Consider the following 19,039-nt stretch of genomic DNA (forward strand, 5'->3'; position numbering starts at 1 on the left):
TAAGGGGCAGAAGTGAAACACAAAGCCGACCACATATTGTATGATTCTACTTATAAGCAACGCCCAGAATAGGCAAATTCACAACGACAGAGAGTATAGACTCATGGTTGCTAAGGGCCGGGAGGAGAGAGAGTGGGGAGTTTCTCCGGTAAGGGGTTTCTTTTTGGGGTAGTGAAAATGTTTTGGAACTAGGTGGTGGTAATGGGTATGCAACTTTGTGATATGCGAAGCACCACTAAACTGTGACTCATAAAATTGTGAGTTTTATGGTATGTGAATTATATCTCGACAAAACAAAATGTTTAAAAAAAGAAAAGAAAATAGATCACAGCAGAAGACATGAACAAGTAAGCTATAGCCAGAGACTATGGGACCTACCCAGCTACCTTGTTTAAAACAATAAGGTTTCTGGGGGGCACCTGGGGGCGCAGTCGGTTCAGCATCCGATTCGGCTTAGGTCATGATCTCGCAGTTTGTGAGTTCAAGCCCCGCATCAGGCTCTGTGCTGTCAGCTTGGAGCCTGGAGCCCACTTCAGATTCTGTGTCTCTGCCCCTTCCCTGCTTGTTCTCTCTCTCAAAAATAAATAAACATTAAAAAAAAAATTTTTTTTTAAACAATAAGATTTCTGGGGCATCTGTCTGGCTTGGTCGGAAGAGCATACGTCTCTTGATCTTGGGGTTGTGAGTTGGAGCCCCATTACTAAAAAAAAAAAAAAAAATAAGTAAACTTGAAAATGAATAAATAAACAATAGGCTTTCTAAGTGGACAGGTTCTGTTCCTTAAGAAAAAATTATCGTGATTTTAAAAATTATGTAGGCAGTTCTTATATATTAGGAAATTTCTATATATTAGAAAATAAAAGTTGTCTGTAGGCACTCCCTACCCCCAAATCAAGCCCCAGAAACATTCTAGCATAAGCTTCCACGAACACATTAAACTGCTCTTACCATTCCAATAAGCGAAATTGGTCCCACCTATAAACATGTACCTGCAAAGAAACAAGAGAACAGACATACTTAACTACGAGCCCATAGCTATGGAGGGTGCCCTCCCTTCCAGAAATTACCACTCACAAGTTCACATTCGCCCCATGGGCAAGTACGTCATGGAGGGAGGAAGCTACCACTTCAGTCCTCACTCTTGAGTGAGGTTGGCCCCAGTGGTCTAACCAGCCAGTATAGAATTCAGAGTTCACCTAAAAAGAGGAAAGGACAGGGAGCTCAGGACAGACTCATGACCTTCAGACGTTGGCACTTCTCTAGAACCATCACCCTATCTACCCCACCGAGCGATGGGTAGAGCGGGCCGTGTACGTGTACTGCTTAACCCAGAGCTGGGGGACCAATGAGGGTCACTGCCCAAACTCAGTTTTTAGGTGCCAACAATATAGGTATTCCTGAAAAGTTGTACCCGCAACAAAATTTTGTTAGCCAGCCCCCAGTTTGAACAAGGCAGGAAATTTTGGTGGGCAAAAGAATCCGATGGCAAAATATTTTCACCAAACTGTCAGATCTAAGTTCACCTGTTGTGTCCATCCGGATTTTCAGATCACGGGTTGACGTAAACTGAGGCGGACCTGCCCGAGTATTCTGCGAAGCAAACCCCAGGCACTTCACGGCTCTGTAGAGCACGCCCTTGCCATGCCCTTCGTCTGGAGAAGGGGGAAGAAACCTGGAAGTGTTCTGGGGCTGCCTGTGTCAGGGTTTGGGAAACAGCTCCATCCAGTCTGTGAACACAGGTTCTGCACTGCTCAGAGACCGTGTTCAGGAAAGGCTGTGTGCACGGGTCGGGGGCAGCCTGGCCGGCTGCACAGAAGGCACAGGACCCCAGCCCTCAAACTGTGCCGAGAAACAAGGGTGACGACTACGGACAAGGGAGAAGCTGAAGGGCTGTGCGGACCTGCCCGGACGTTCCTGTCGCCTCCTCCTCCTGGCTGCCTCTGCGGCATGCCAGAAAGCCCCCGAACTCAGCCTGTGCTCCCCAGGATGCCTGTCGGAAATGCCAACGCTCGGGCCCCACGCGGGCCGTGTGTCTCACCCAGATTCCTCCGCGATTCACACGCACATTAAGACGGAGAAGCTCTGTCGCAAAGAGCTCTCAAGAAACACAGACCTGAACTCGGACGCTGGCCCTGGCCCTCGCCAGCCGTACGGCCCCGCCTAAGTGACGTGTTCTCTGAGCCTTGGCGACAATGGAGAAAACGACACCCCCTGTGAGAGGGGCCATCAGTGCCGAGCGGGAGGGAGCATGAAAGAGCGCGGAGCCCGAGTCGTGGCAGGGCGGGCACATCTGTCCCCACTGTGTTCCACGCCAGTGCTGTCACTGCGCCCAGAGGGCCACGTGCCCCCGGTCCCATTCAGCTGCGGACTCCGCAGCCGGAGAAGGCAAGGACCTACCCCCTTAGTTACTGCAAGCAACCTCGCCTCAACCCACAGCTCACCCCCAGTTCTTACCAACGGTCCTCTGGGCTCGCTCTTTCTCTGGATCTGGAAAGCAGCGGTGATGTTGGCATCTGGAAGTTACGAGACGGAGAAGAAAGGTCAGTCGTGGGAATGACAAGTCAAGTAAAAAGAGTCCTGCACAGACCTTTAGCCTGAGGCCCTGCCCTTGGCCCCCAGGGGGCCTGGAACATCCCCCAGTCAGCTTTAGGCCGGACTCACACCATCCGTCCGGAGGATGGGTGGGGATCACGGAACGTTACTTCTTCTCAGAGCAGGTCCCTCTGGTCTTTCCTGACCACCTTGTCTCGGGAGATCCCGTCACAAGCTTGTCTTCTCCACCTGGGTTTCCCCGCACGTTTTGCGTCCTTCTCTCTTCACAGAGAGGTCCATCTGGTTGACCGAGATGCTCCCGACAGGATGGGGCTTGCTTTGAAGACACTTCCTCGCAGCCTCCACGGCACCCCCCACACACATACTAATGCCACAGCTACGTGCCAGGCCATTAACAAATCAAAGGGAGAGATGTGGTCTCATTGTCTTTTTATGCCTGAGTCACGGCGCACACTCTGATTTTGAATCTGTACATCGTCAGCCATTCCAGGCCACTTGCTCTTAAGTTCTCCTTCCAAAATACTCCATTAAGACGCCTGTGTGTGGGCTTGCTCCCTCTGTCTCCTTTCCCCCTCTGAACGGGACTAACCTCTCCCCACGGAGGCCGTGGGCTGCCTTCCTGCAGCGAACGAACAAGCACGAATAGTATTTCTCTAACCAGAGCGGAGGGTGCGCTGGCCCCGAACTTCACGACCCACTTCCCACAGCAGGCACCCGGCGTGGAAATGACACCAGCCAAGACCTCGAAATAACCCCTTGCCCCCTGTAAGGCCAGGCTTCAGGAGAGGACGTGCTGGTCAAGAGTGGAATCTCATTTACTTTACGGCTGTAAATGTCTCAGCATTAAGCACCGGGTGGCATTCAGATCTTTCAGTTCTGTTCTCATGAGCCTCGTCCTGTGACCTCACCCTGGGCGCTGCCCCGTCCCACACACGTGAATGAAGCGGCCACGAGCCCCACCTGCCCCACATACACTGGCCTCACGTTGGTGTGTCTTCGACCCACAGCCGGAGCCGCTGTGCTCTCACCCCACATGCACGTCAGCCTTACAGCAAAGTCAGAATAACCTTCAAACTGTTTCTCCCGACACAAGGATACCGTGCCTTTTCATCACTGTGACGGGAAGTGTGCCAAAGCAGGAGGAAACCAGAGTGCCGCTTCCCGTGCAGCCCTTTGTAGACGAGTTATTTCATCACCAAACACTCTGAGCAATGCCTCATGTTTCTAGAAACACTTCATTCACTTAAAACCGGCTCTTTTCTTTTCTGCGAATGTAGAAGCAGCTCTTTAACAATGCAACTTCAGGGGCGCCCGGGGGGGCTCAGTCGCTGGGGCGTTCGACTCTTGACTCTCGATTTCGGCTCAGGTCACGGTCTCACGGTTTGTGGGATCGAGCCCTGTGTCGGGGTCTGCGCTGACAGCACGGAACCTGCTTGGGATTCTCTCTCTGCCCCTACCGCGGCTCGCGCTCGCTCTCTCAAAATACGTAAAATAAACTTTAAAAATTATTTAAAAAATAATACATAAAAAAGGCAACTTCAGCCTTCCAAACATCCTTCTCAAGAGAAAGTCAGTGCTGGTCGTGCCATGGGGGTGGAGCCTCTTACACCGTCAGGAAGGCAGCGGGGCCTTCATGCTGCTTGAAGGGCAGGTCTTTTGGGGGGGGGGGGGAGGTTGACATTTATTTTGAAATAATTTCAACCTTACACAAGAGTTGTGAGAAGAGAACAAAGAACCCGAATTCCCAAAGGACCGAGATTCCTCAGTCGTTAACATTTTCCCACATTTGTTTTATCAGTTTGTCTCTCTCTCTCTCTCTCTCTCTCTCTCTCGCTCTCTCTCTCTCTCTCTCAGTACAGTTACTTTTCTCTGAACCATTTCTGAATAAGTTGCAGGCATGATGGCCCTTTACCCCTAAATACTTCAGGGTACATTCCCTGAAGAGCGTGAGCATTCTTCAAATAGACACAACACGATTATTTAAAAAACGGGGGAGGTTACCATGCAAACAATTCTGTTATCTAATCTACAGATTTGATTCCAAAAATGCAATTGTCCGGGAATGGCCTTCTTAGCACAGATGGACGGAAAGCGGGCAAATCCGGTCCGGGGTCCTGTTCAGGAGCATACACTGCTTGTGGGTGTCCTGTCCTTCATGACAGCTGCTCCCTTAACGCTTGTCACAGCCGGGAGCCTGCGGTGAGGCAAGGCCTTTTTGCAGCATCTCCCCGACCGCCCGCGGCCCGCAAGGGTCACGATGTTGAGTTCCACGGAAAGACCACGCTCGCTCGTGTAGGGAGGCTCCCCGCATTCCAGGGCGGGGCCACACCACCCACCCGGTAGCCGGTAGCGGTCCTGAAGGACGAGCCCACGGCCACCGCCGCCAGGGGGCGGAGCTCCTAGCAGCCGTCCTAAGCGAACCAAGCAGCTCCCGCCCTAAGGGCCCATCGGCCTCACTCAAATAACTAACGCGAGCCACAGGGGGCGCTGCACTACTGACTCCGTTTGATCCGTCGGGGAGCATTTGGGAAATCTCGCTCGACGTACCCACTGCAAACGCGCGGCCCGGGGTGCCGGCCGGCGCCCACGGCCCACCGCCCACCGCCCACCGCCCACCGCCGAGCCTGCGCGGCCTGGGCGCGGTTCTCTGCGACGGCGAACACCGACCTGGGCCGAAGTCCACGGTGGCGTAGATGCCCTGCAGCGCCCCGCACTGCAGGAACTTCTCGTGCGCCCCGTCGGTGGTGAACAGAAGCACGTCCCCGCCCAGGTGGTCGCGGAAGCGCCGCTGCAGGAAGCGCAGGTAGTCGTAGTCACAGGTGAAGTAGCTGCCGTATTCGTTTTCAACCTGCAAGTTAACAAAGGGGCGGGGCGGGGACGGGGGGCGGGGTCAGGAGATCCCGACCGAGTCCTTCCAGGCAGGCTTGAGCCCCTGCCCAACCACTGCCAAAGCTCGACCGTTGCCCCAAATATCTGCTAGCTCAGTCCTCAAAACGCATCTTCCAAAGGGCAACTCCGCACGAAAACTTACCGCCCCACCTCCCACTCCACCAAAATAAGAAAGACAAAACCACCGTGTCAGATTTTGGATTTTGGTGATGCTCTACCCTATACTGGGTAATAGATCCTTTAAACTTGACATAAACAACACCTTCCCACGGTAGAAGTATTAGACAATGTGGGGAAATGCAAAGAAACTAGAAAAACCGCGTGTTAATCCCATTACTCAGAGATAACTGCTATGGGCATTCTGGCTCAGCCTTCCAGATTCACACACACGCACACCCTAGATACACGGAATAAAGCACAGAGACTGTTCTGTTCTTAAAACTGGTATCATCGTAATACATGCACCAGTTACAACACTGGCTTCCCACCTTCAACACACTATGCGAAATGTCCATGGAGGCGACAAGGGCAAGTGCCAGATAAGGACGTACCGCCCTTTACTCCACCTACCGCCAAACTTTCAGGGCGTTTCTTGTTTTTGTTCTTAGTAACCAATTGGCTCAGTCTGCGTTCAACAGCATCAGTGGTTTTCAACCAGGAGTTATTTTGCCCCCCAGGGAACATTTCACAAGCTCTGCAGATGCTTTGGGTTGTCACATCTGGAGGGGGAGAGCGTGCGGCTGGCACCTGGTGGGTGGAGGCCAAGGGATGCTACCAGGCCCGCTGCTTGTGAGCCTCCACAACGAAGGATTTTCAGGTGCCGTGAGTGGCAATTGTGCCGAGGGTGGGAAATGCTGCCCTGGGGCACGCGTTCTCCCATTCTCCACGGGGACGCACCCATCGACACGGCATGCCCAAGAAGGTAAAAATGGATTCTTACAGGAGGAAAGAACACCTTACTCTTTTTTATATGTAAAGCACAGATATATACACACACACACTTCTACAGTAGATCAGAGGTATTATAATTTCGTGGGCAGGAAATTAGAAAAAAATGTCTGCAGGGGCGCCGGGGTGGCTCAGTTGGTTAAGTGTCTGACTTAGGCTTGGGTCATGATCTCACGGCTCGTGGGTTCGAGCCCTACATCGGGCTCTGCGCCAACAGCTCCGAGCCTGGAGCCTGCTCAGGATTCTGTGTGTGTGTCTCTCTCTCTGCCCTTCCCCTGCCCATGCTCTCTCTCTCAAAAAAAAATAAACGTTAAAAAATTTTTAATTAAAAAGATATCTAAAAAGGCTCTTTAGGGGCAGTAACGAAAAAGAAGTTAAGAAACATTGCTCTAAGGCCATAAAATGAATGACCTTCAGCTCCACCCAATATATCAAAGAATCTTAGAGGTATGACACTGAGTGAAAGGCACACCCCACTGAGAAATACAGACAGCTGTTACAGAAACTTTTGCGCGCCCAAGTGCTGTCAACCAATGCCAACTTCCTTCTTTTCTAACCCCTGGGCTTCGGTTCCATTCCAGGACCACTGGGGGTGGGGGGGAGAGGGCATGTGAGGTGTACCCACGTGTGGCATGACCTCAGACACGTGGGGAGAAGAGAACGGAGACACAAGTGGTCAGGGAGGAAAGTGGACAAAGTGCCAGGAGGGCCTCACAAACGGAGGCACTGACAGGGGCTCTGAGAGTCACATGGACGCCAACAAGCCAACTGGGAAGGCCTCCAGGCAGAGGAGGGCCTACGTGGACAAGAGGCCACCATGAATTTGGTGGCCAGTGTGAAGAATTGTTAATGATATGAAAAAATGCTTATGACCATAGGCTCAAGCAAGAAGAGTCAGGTAAGAAACTGGTCAGTTTACACTGACTCTGTAAAAAGAAATGTTTTAAAGGCATGGAAAAAAAATCAAGAAAATCTCCCCAGAAGGTAAAGAGCTTTGCTTCTGACTCCAGAAGCAAATTAGGGTTTCTCTGTTTTCTTACATTCTTCCATGCTTCCCCACACTTACTTATTTAGTAATCAAGGGGCAAAAGGATTATGGAATTCAAGCGGGGGGAGGTGTGAAGGGCAGAGGCAGAGGAGGCAGCGGCGGCTGGCAGGACCCTGGCAGGACCCACAGTCAAGTTCAGGTCGTCCAAGGGATGCACGCAAGACATGCCCCTCACGCAGCCAATTTTGCTCTCCTCTGCGGAATTCGTATGCGATTACACTCCTCGCGGCATGTCGACGACCAAAAGGTACAGAAAAGTTGTGAGCGAAGCTTGAAAGTGACTTGGGAAGAAGCAGAGATTTAAAAACGAGGGAAACTAGAGAAAACCCGAGGTGAAGACAAAGGAAGAAGACCCATTCGTGCGAAGCCACACTCACCCGCAGCCTTGACATCTTCACGTGGGAAAACGGGCTCCTATAAGCTTCACCAGTACAGACTCAAGACGGGTGGAGGGGCGTTCAGTGCTCCGGGAGCAGTGAGCTGGCCTCTCTCCCCCATGCAGAGTCAGAACGGCCACTGTGGCCAGGTCGGCCTTCTCATGGCCTCATTCGACCTACACCTGAAGGGCAAGAGGGTGGCCACGCTCCCTTCCCCCAGGGACCGTTCCTACAACGGCCCATAGTATTGTTCCTAAGAAGGAAATCCTGCCCACACTTCTCTAGGGAGTTGCACTGCACCCCCTTGCCGTTTCAGGATGCAGCCCCTTTTACATTTGTTCCTTGGCAAATGACTAATGAACATGGTTTTATGTGTTATTGTTGTTGTTTTTAAGTTTATTTATTGAGAGAGAGAGAACATGGGCAGGGCAGGGGCAGAGAGAAAGGGCTGAGAGAATCTGACAGCACGGAGCCCGATGCGGGGCTCGAGACTCACAAACTATGAGATAGTGACCGGAGCCGAAAGCAAAAGTTGGGACGCTTAACTGACTGGGCCACCCAGGCGCCCCGGTTTTGCGTCTCACCTAAGTAATTTTGCAAACATCACAAACTGTTGCAGGCCAAGTGCCCCAATTTTTCACGTGGAAAACACTTGGCACAGGATGTACCCACAATATACCGGTCCTTGCAGAGCAAAGAACACATGGAAGGAGGAGAGTGGGGGCAGGAAGCAGGAGAGAAAGCAGAAGAATGGCCCCAGTTCACCACATCCTCTTTCAAACCAGCATGAACTGACTGCCTAAGCAGGGCAGACACCAAATCATTTTAATCCGCGTTGCACCCCCTCAGCCACAGGCAACGTGGCAGCAGAGAAAGAGGCAGGCCACGGGATCAGTGGGCCTAGGATGCAATCCTGGCTCTGCCACCTGCCCACTGGGCGACCTGGGCCAAGTCACTTCACCCCTTTGAAGTTCTTCTTTTCAAAGAGACATCGGTCGGAATAATTGCATGGCGTCTGGAGGGCAGTCAGCTCAGGGTCCGGTATACAGCAGCCACGAACGACAATGCCTCCCCAAAGTGTGGCTTATATAAAATCACCAGCTGTGGCACTGCCTTGCAGAGAAACAGGCTTGTGAGGCCCACCTCTGCATCGCTCCCGGGTACGATGCGGCCGGATGAAAGCCTTCCCCGCCCCCCACCTGCCCGTGCTCATCTCTGAGGTTACCTGCACGGTTATAATGGGCCCTCCATTCTGATAGAGGAGAGGCTTCATCTTGGGCAGAAGGACTCCCAACCACTTGTCCACGGCTGCAAGGTAATCTGGAAAAGAGGACAGGTTTAGCACCGCTCCACACCTTTTGGTGCACACACACACTGACGCCCTGTCACCCTGGGGCTCGCAGCCGAGATCGGGATGTGCCGGACTCAGCGAGACTGAGATGGGGTAGCTGCACGCACTGATGTGATAAAAGCTGTCCCACAAGGAGCCATCTGCTCAGCGGGTTCCCAGTGGAAAGGAGCACATGCATGGTCTCTGCCCCACCACGGGGACACCAGGCCTGGAGCGCAGGAGGCTGGTCCAGCCCATGTTTGTTGAAGGAAGAAAAGAGTGCCTGAAGGGAGTGTCTTTCTCTCTGTCACAGTAGGATGGGTGTTTTTTTTCTTTCTAAAATGAAGCTTTAATAAATTAAATACTGACACTGGCAAATGGAGATAACAGAGCGCACCCTTTGTAAAGAGGCCGTGAGGATGAAATGAGGTAATACAGGTAAAAACATGAATAATGTGCTGGGACTGCAAACCGGGAGGGTAATGCACTAAGAAGGATGTACACGTAGAGCACAGGACACCAGCCTTTCGCACAGCAAATTCAATCAATGTTAGCTGCTCTTCGGACCGTCCCGAGACCAGCATCTTCAGGAGGCAGAAATGCAGCTACTGGGACCTTCTGCCTCATCAGGGTTTGCAGCGAAAATAATTTCTAGTTGTTGAAAAAGGCCAGAAAAAGACTATCATTTTACAGATCGCCCTGTAAAGGTCAACAAACGAACTGTCATTTTGATTAGCCAGATGCTATCACTGGGCATGTAATTATTGAGAAAGTAGGAAGAGAAAGCATTAAAGTCAGTCGGTCAACCGCAAACAGGGCCCAGTGCCAGTTCAGAGTCACCAGTTTATCAGCAAGATCTGGTCAAACAGTTCAAGACAGCCTGATTTCCTACACATTCAAAGTCTGCAGTGGACACTGACTAACACACTTTCACTAAGCCTTCCAAAGTGTCTGTGCAGAAGAACCCCAGCCTTCAAAACACCTGCTGCTTTTGGTATAAAATGTCGCGAAAGACATCATCATTCTCTCAGGACACCTGTAACAACTTACCTGGATCAGAAGAACGGAGAATAATCGACTCTTTTAATAACAGCCAAGCCGGCAATCCTCCCTAGGATGGGGGGTGGGGCAAAAGGAGGGAGAAGCCATTATGAGGTCTCAAGGCAGAGAGAAATTACTCTTAGCGGTGAGGGAAAAGAAGACTTTCAGGGAAGAAGGGGTAGTCGAGGCGGGCTTTGTGGGGTAGAACTTTCAGGGACGGTAGTAATCATAACTTCCTTTTACTAGTAAGATGACATCACATGAATGGAGTGTTTGGAGAATAATCAAAGCTTTTATATGGCTCATCCCACTTAATTGTACAACAACCCTGTGAGGTAGACGGAGCCCGTACCGTTAACCGATGGGGAAACTGAGTTATGTGAGCACCAAGGGGAGGACGCACGCCTTCGGACCCTTCCCTGTTCCTCTCTGCCGAGACACCTCCTGAGGTAAAAGATCCCTCCCTATGCCGTTTGTAGTCACAGACTCACTGTCATCTGGAATGGGAAACCTATCTATACTGCTTTAACTCACTTTGCCCCAGATCCCTGCCAGTCAGCCCGCCCCTGTCACGCGCACCAGCCGGGCAGAGCCAGGTCTGGCCACACTCACCATGTCCCACTCTGCACAGATGTAGGGTCCGGGCCTCAGGATAACCAGCAGTCCCAGCTCATGGGCCAGCTTGAGAAAATATTCCACATCATGTTCCCCAGAAAACTGGTACTGTCCTGGCTGGGGCTCGTGAAAGTTCCAGGGCACGTACCTGCCAAGAAACACACAGCCCCTTCTTGGAAATAGCTCAAAAATCCAGTTGTCCTATGTGACTTACTTACTTTCTTTCTTTCTTTCTTTCTTTCTTTCTTTCTTTCTTTCTTTCTTTCTTTCTTTCTTTCCTTCCTTCTTTTTTAAATGTTTATATATATTTGGGAGAGAGCATGAGCTGGGGAAGGGCAGAGAGAAGGGGGCAGAGGATCTGAAGCAGGCTCTGCACTTACAGCAGAGAGCCCGATGTGGGGCTTGAACTCAAGAAGCACGAAATCATGACCTCAACCGACTAAGCCACCCGGGCGCCCCCCTCATGTGAATTTCTAAACCGTCAGCAGAACTGTAAACCCTCAGGACACTCACATAGCTCCCCTCGGCAGCCTCTTGGGAAAGAGGCCTTGTCTTGAGTTTTCAGAGCAGTTACCCAAGTGAACCAAACTTGGTGGGGGACACATTTAAGTTTATGACCCACAAAGAATGCCCATTCCTATTTAACAACTTAAAAAAACCACAGAATTACATAAACATTAATTACTACTATGTAGAAATTATATATACCTGTGGAAGGCTTAGGGAAAATGAAAATACCTATGCTAAGGTAATAAGAGATATTTATTTTTTGAAAATGCTTTTTAATAAAAATAAAAGTTAAGAAAACCCCTCCAAGGCAAGGGAAACCAAAGTAAAAATGAACTATTGGGACCTCATCAAGATAAAAAGCTTCTGCACAGCAAAGGAAACAATCAGCAAAACTAAAAGGCAACCAACGGAATGGGAAAGATATTTGTAAATGACATTATCAGACAAAGGGCTAGTATCCAAAATCTATAAAGAGCTCACCAAACTCAACACCCCAAAAACAAATAATCCAGTGCAGAAATGGGCAAAAGACATGAATAGACACTTCTCCAAAGAAGACATCCAGGTGACCAACCGACACATGAAAAAATGCTCAGCATCACTCATCATCAGGGAAATGCAGAGCAAAACCACAGTGAGATACCACCTCACACCTGTCAGAATGGCTAACATTAACGACACAGGAGACAACAGATGTCGGCGAGGATGCGGAGACAGAGGATGTCTTTTGCACTGCTGCTGGCAATGCAAGCTGGTGCAGCTACTCTGCAAAACAGTATGGAGGTTCCTCAAAAACTAAAAACAGAACTACCCTACGACCCAGCAATTGCACTAGTAGGCTTTTATCCACAGGATACAGGTGTGCTGTTTCGAAGGGGCACATGCACCCCCATGTTTATAGCAGCACTATCAACAACAGCCAAAGTATGGAAACAGCCCAAATGTCCATTGATGGATGAATGGATAAAGAAGATGTGGGGTATATATACACAATGGAGTATTACTCGGCAGTCAAAAAGAATGAAATCTTGCCATTTGCAACTACGTGGATGGAACTAGAAGGTATTACGCTAAGTGAAATTAGTCACAGAAAGACAAATATCATATGACTTCATTCAAATGAATACTTTAAGATACAAAACAGAAAGGGGCGCCTGAGTGGCTCAGTCGGTTGAGCGTCCGACTTGGGCTCAGGTCAGGATCTCACGGTTTGTGAGTTCGAGCCCTGTGTTGGGATCGGTGCTGACAGCTCGGAGCCTGCTTTGGATTCTGTGTCTCCCTCTCTCTCTGCCCCTCCTCTGGGTCGTGCTCTGTCTCTCTCTCTCTCAAAAATAAACATTAAAAAACAAAAAAAAGATACAAACAGATGAACGGAAGGGAAGGAAAGCAAAAATAATATAAAAACAGGGAGGGGGACAAAACATAAGAGACTCTTAAATATAGAGAACAAACAGAGGGTTGCTGGAAGGGTGGTGGGAGGGGGGATGGGCTACATGGGCAAGGGCATTAAGGAATCTACTCCTGAAATCATTGTTGCACCATATGCTAACTTGGATATAAATTAAAAAATAAATAAATTATTACAATAACAAAAAACCCCTCCAACCCCTGTGTCCTCCTACAAGAGATGTTGTCAGGAGCAGCACGCAGGAAGTGACAAAAACATGGGACACAAACTGGAATACGGAGCCACCCACTGCCATCGCCGAGGTCTCTCGGATGACCCCTGGCTTGTGGCCTTTTTCCACAATCCCATGGCTTTAGGGCTCCATGGGACAGACAGCCCCGGTCCCCCAGAGCTTAAGTGTTAAACGACAGGGAGGAAATGGATGCCCCAGGCCTCTGCCTCTGCATTTTCTCACCCTTTATCTTGAAGAGGCTATCAGCAATCCTCATCAGTAGTGCAAAAACCAGAGTGGCCAGCCAACCCAGCTTTTCTCCCAATTAGTCACCTTGCAACAGCAGAAGAGACGAGGAGAGATAGTTATTGGGGTCATTCTCTATCTGGAGTTAGAGAAGTGCCCCAGCAGAACCACAAAGAAAAACTGGGATCCAGGAACCTACCTAACCTGGCACACTCCCCCAAGAACTGAGAGACGCTGTGGCCGCCTATAAACATTGCTACCTTCAAGTTCTAGGGAGACCTCTGGCCAAAAATAGGCACTTAAGCAAATTTCAGTCTCACCAGCCATAAAGGGGAGCGAAGGGATGGAATCCTCTGTGTAAAGGGCCCTGCGCACGGCAAACACTCAATCACGGTTACTTCCCTTTCCTTTCAAAGCTGATATTCACTTCACGATTTCCATTGACAAGGTTCAAGATCGGAAGAAGTGGTTAATTATCTGAAGATGGGCCCGTCGAGCTAAGGACAAGCCCCTCCCAGAACACCAGGTTATGCTATTTCCCGTTCTGAGCAATGAAACCGCTAGCCGCGCGGAGAAACGTAGCTGGTGGCAGCCCGTCTCCAGGCGCGGGTGTCTAGGCCCAGGTGAGAGCCCAGTGCCCTCCTACTTACGTCTGGATGGCGTTCAGCCCGGCCATCTTCATTTTCAGGAGCCGGTCCTTCCAGTAGAAGCGGGGCACCCGAAAGTAGTGAATGCTCCCCGAGATGTAGCGGAACGGCTGGCCATCCTTGAGGAAGCGGTTGTGGCCGTAGTCGATCTTGAACGTCCTCTGGGAAGCATTCTACGGGGCAGGGATGGGGCCACGTGAGAACTTCCACCTTCCCCATCTCGGGAGCAGAAACTCTCAGTGGCAGGTGGCCTCCTGCCTGTTTCATTTGTGGAATCTGCTGATCGAGTCAGTGCGTGGCGTCTGGGCCCAAAAGCAAACCTCTGCCCAGACGGTGGCTACTGCACTCAGGCAACAGAAATCACCGAGAAGGACCCCTGTGCAGGATTCCCCAGGGCTTACTTTTCCAAGGCCAGCACTGATCTGATAAAGACCTTGCCGGAGCTGACTCTTTCCTTGATCGAGCAAAGCCCAATGTGCTGGGAATGGAAGACACAATCACACCCTCCCTCCCTGTGGCGGTCACTCACTGGAGCACTGGATGCACCTCGACAGTAATGTCACCCGGGTGCAGGCAAGACATGAGAGGTCTGGAGTCCTGGCTGGTGCTCTAAGTCTGGCAGTGACCAGGTGAACTCTCTCGAACCCACATCTCCACTGCCATAAACATGCAGGATGTCTGACGAGATGAACTTCAAGCCAATCTGTTTCCAATTAGGGGCTGCAACCCCATTGGTGAATCATGAACCCAGTTTGGGCGACGACTGGCACTTAAAAAAAATTTTTTTTTGATTGACACTTTTTTAATAATAAAATATCAGCATACTACACATGGTTAAGACAAGTATTTAGTTTATGAAACGGTTGTTATGTATACAGATGCAGAGTTGCATCAGATGTAAGTCTGTATGGGTTTGCAACGGAAGGCGTGTTTCTAGCAAAATCAAAAAACCTAGGCAAATCAAATTTCGAGAAACACTGTTTGGAGATCACTTCAGAAGCTGAAATGCTAGAATTTGAAAGGGAAGATGTCAAAGGGGAGGCAGAGAGAACACTGCCCTCTGGTGGATGGAAGAAGGCAGTGATGGGTCATGGGTGCCAACAGGACCAGAGCCATAAGAAACCAATTAAGTGCTGTCCCCCACTCTTGGTAAGATTTCCTGCGCAGCTTTAGGAATTTTTTTTAATGTTTTATTTATTTTGAGAGAGAGAGAGACAGAGTACAAGTGGGGGAGGGGCAGAGAGACACAGAATCCGAAGCAGGCTCTGGGCTCTGAGCTCTCAGCACAGAACCCAATGTGGGGCTTGAACTCGTGAGCCACAAGAGCATGACCCGAACCGAAGTCAGACACTTTACCGACTGAGACACCCAGGTGCCCCTAGGCTTTTTTTTAAAAACCTTTTTTTTTTTTTTCTTCCATAGCAGCACCACAGTCCATGACAGTTTTGGAGGTCTCCCTTGAAGTAACTGTGACAGCATGAGTCCTAGATCACACGTGGCCTGAAATCCAACTTAGGGAGTTAAAGCACCGTGATGGAAAGTTAAACAACTCAGAGTAGATCGTTTAGGGGCGAATGGACAGCTTTACTGTAGGTGAGTTCACCTCAATAGACCTAACCAAAAATAAACAAATAAATCATGGGGCGCCTGGGTGGCTCAGTCGGTTAAGCATCTGACTTCGGCTCAGGTCATGATTTCACGGTCTGTGAGTTCGAGCCCTGCGTCGGGCTCTGTGCTGACAGCTCAGAGCCTGGAGCCCGCTTCGGATTCTGCGTCTCCCTCTCTCTCTGACCCTCCCCCATTCATGCTCTGTCTCTGTCTCAAAAATAAATAAACATTAAAAAAAAAATTTTTTTTAAACAAATAAATCATCTAAGAATGATTTTTTATTTTAATTTTATTTTTAAGGTTTTTTTGTTTATTTAGAGAGAGTGCAATTGGGGGAAGGGCAGAGAACAAGGGAGAGAGAATCCCAAGGAGGCTCTAAGCTGCCAACGTAGAGCCTGACACAGAGCTCGAACTCATGAAACCGTGGGATCACGACCTGAGCCAAAATCCAGAGTCGGACGATTAGCGACCGAGGCTCCCCAAGAATCTTTTTTTTTTTTTTAAAGGCCGGAGTGTCAGTTTAATATTACTTTGTTCCTCTAGTAAACAAAGCTTTAGCTGCCTTTCAAAGGCAAGAAACTCCTAAAGAAACTCACAAAAAATATAAAAGCTACTTCTTTTACCAGGTGCCCAACGGATGGGTTTGAAGACATTTTCACGGCATGTATGTGACCAGGTGGCAAACAAGGGTTTCCCACACATTCCGTGAGTTCAGAAGCGGCGCGTGAGGTGGGGAAATTCTGGGGACGGGTAGCAAAGGATAAGCGACCGGGAGAAGGACAGGCTGTTTGAAGCCCTCTTGTCTAGGGCAAGGGGCTCGGAGGAACAGAAGATGTGGTGGGTGAGAAATGTCCAGCAGAAAGGGACTCAGGTCTCTGTCCCACTCGGTGCAGCAACGTCCCTGCATCAAAATAACCCCCGAATCCAGCCCCAATATCTCCCTCCCATCCATTTCATAAATATGGCCAGCCCTCTACTATGTGCTGAGGAGTAACAGAGGGAGCCACACAGATGTGGCCACAGCCTGCACGGAGCTTCCCTGTGGCCCGGGACAAACCCAGGGGTCAACGCGGTGAGGCCCAGGTGGTTAGAGCAAGGATAAAACCTTCACGTCGCACAGCTTAACCCACAGTGTTAGCCGTCGACTGTGTCTCGACAAAGCTGGGGTCAGGATTAGAGCGGAATGCTGCGGAGGTAATAAATGGCATGTAACGCAGGTGTGGGACACAAGGACAAGCTTCCCAGAGGAAGGAGCCCTGGCTCTCAACTTGGGCCACACATCAGAATCACCCGCGCCAACTTTTAAAAACCACCAAGTCAGGCCTCACCCCCAGACATCAGAGCTTAATTGATCTTGGGTGGTGCCCGGGCACTGGTGTTTCCTAAAACTGCCCAGACGACGATGTACTACTGCACGGCCAGGGCTTCGAACTACTGGCCTGAGCTGAGCCCCAGGATGAGGTGAAGTCAGGCAAGGGGAAGGACACGGGCAGAGGACACGGTGTGGGGGACGCAGAGAGGGAGGCCTGGGACCTCGGGACGGTGCAGTCAGGAGCTGAAGATGGGCAGGACCAGACCAAATGTGCCCCAACATCCAGTCATGGGCCTGGGCTTCAGGCCAAGGGCCACGGACAGAGTGCCTGAAAACACGGTTTTCACATGTTTGGCACTCTGGCAGCAAAAAGGAAGCAGAGTCAGGGACCATGGTGACGGCAGCACGTGGGCAGTGGACAGGAGGTGTAGGTGGCAGGACCGGGGTGGGTGGTTAGAGGCAGGACACAGGGGTTAACCTGAAGAGGCTCCCACTGGCCTCAGGTGGAAACACCGGGGGCATTTAAAAGAAGAGAGACTTAAAAGACATATCACTGGGGGGAAATAAAGACCGCATAGATATTAACACCTGTGGGTTACACCTACATGATTCCTCTGCTCAACCTCAGCCTCTTTTTTTTTAAATTTTTTTTTAACGTTTATTTTTGGGACAGAGAGAGACAGAGCATGAACAGGGGAGGGGCAGAGAGAGAGGGAGACACAGAATCGGAAGCAGGCTCCAGGCTCTCAGCCATCAGCCCAGAGCCCGACGCGGGGCTTGAACTCATGGACCGTGAGATCGTGACCTGAGCTGAAGTCGGATGCTTAACCGACTGAGCCACCCAGGCGCCCCAACCTCAGCCTCTTAAAAAGGGAACAAGCAGACATTATGTCCCTCATGTTGTCACTCAACAGGGGTACACAGCCCCACCTAAAGCAGTCCTCATTACTGAACTTGAATCTCAGATGAACTGTAATCTAATGATAACACAAGGACGCAAAATGTGCCAAAGGCAAAACGAGGGACATTCTAGAAGCCCGATGATAGAGCTGCTCCAGCAGATTGATGGTATTAACATCAAACAAGATAGGGGCACCTGGGGGGCTCAGTCAGTAAGCGTCCCACTTCGGCTCAGGTCATGATCTTGTGGTTCGTGAGTTCGAGCCCCGCGTCAGGCTCTGTGCTGACGGCTCAGAGCCTGGAGCCTGCTTCCGATTCTGTGTCTCCCTCTCTCTGCCCCTCCCCCATTCATGCTCTGTGTCTCTCTCAAAGATAAATAAACATTTAAAAAAATTTAAAAAAAAATCAAACAAGATATTGTTAGAAAACAAAAGAGAACTTAAGAGCCACGATAACCTAATGCAACATGGGATCCTGATTCTAATGAACTGCCAAAAAAACACCCCAATGTTATGACGGGGAAAACTGAATACAGACCAGGCATTGGGTGGAATTAAAACTGCTCATTCTGTTGGCTATAATGATGGCATGGTGACCTCACAAAAAAAAAAAAAAAAAAAAAAAAAAAACAAAAAAAAAAGTTCTCATCAGAGATACATCCAGAAGTATTTAAAAAAAAATCTTTTTGCATGTCATGTTTATTTATTTTTGAGAGAGACAGAGCACAAGCAGGGGAGGTGCAGAGAGAGAGAGGGAGACACAGGATTCGAAGCAGGCTCCAGGCTCCAAGCTGTCAGCACAGAGCCTGATGTGGGGCTGGAACTCAGACTGTGAGATCATGACCTGAGCCAAAGTCGACGCCTAACCGCCTGAGCTACCCAGGCACCCCCTAGATACATCCAGAAATATTTCTGGGTGGAATGACAACCTCTGAGGTCACTACAGATGGAAAAGAAAAAGAGCAAACGAAAAAAGAGAGGGCACATAGAGCAAAGCTGATCATCACGGAAGCTAGGTATGGATACATGAGTATTCTCTTTGTCCCTTTGTGTGTCTGTTTTTAATTGCAACACTGTTTAAACCAAATGCAGCTTAGAGGCTCCGGGGTGGCTCATCTGGTTAAGTGTCTGACTCTTGGTTTTGGTTCAGGTCATGATCTCAAGGTTCATGGGTTCGAGCCCCACGTCGGGCTCTGCGCTGACAATGCAGAGCCTGCTTGGGATTCTGTCTCTCTCCCTCTCTGCCCCTCCCTGCTTACAATCTGTCTCTCAAAATAAATAAATTAAAAAAAAAAAACGCACTTGAAAATAAAGGCTTTTTCTTGGTTATAAGAAAAACAAAAGCATGGTTCACGAAAAGACTTGTAACAAATGTTCACAGCAGATTTATCCATCAT

At 49.9% G+C, this 19,039-nt stretch overlaps 1 protein-coding gene across 9 annotated transcripts in view; it reads right to left on the bottom strand.

The window, feature by feature from the left end:
• The window catches only part of GLB1 (galactosidase beta 1), a 119,833-nt gene that overhangs the window by 82,521 nt on the left and 18,273 nt on the right, over positions 1-19,039 (bottom strand). For all 9 annotated transcript variants that reach the window (NM_001009860.1, XM_045036320.1, XR_006584616.1 and 6 more), the window contains 8 exon segments: positions 949-989; positions 1,075-1,196; positions 2,455-2,513; positions 5,221-5,401; positions 9,041-9,135; positions 10,196-10,256; positions 10,799-10,949; positions 13,827-13,996. In NM_001009860.1, coding sequence (NP_001009860.1) covers positions 949-989; positions 1,075-1,196; positions 2,455-2,513; positions 5,221-5,401; positions 9,041-9,135; positions 10,196-10,256; positions 10,799-10,949; positions 13,827-13,996 — 880 coding nt within the window.

Source organism: Felis catus, chromosome C2 (assembly GCF_018350175.1).
Source record: "Felis catus isolate Fca126 chromosome C2, F.catus_Fca126_mat1.0, whole genome shotgun sequence".
Taxonomy (NCBI): Eukaryota; Metazoa; Chordata; class Mammalia; order Carnivora; family Felidae; genus Felis; species Felis catus.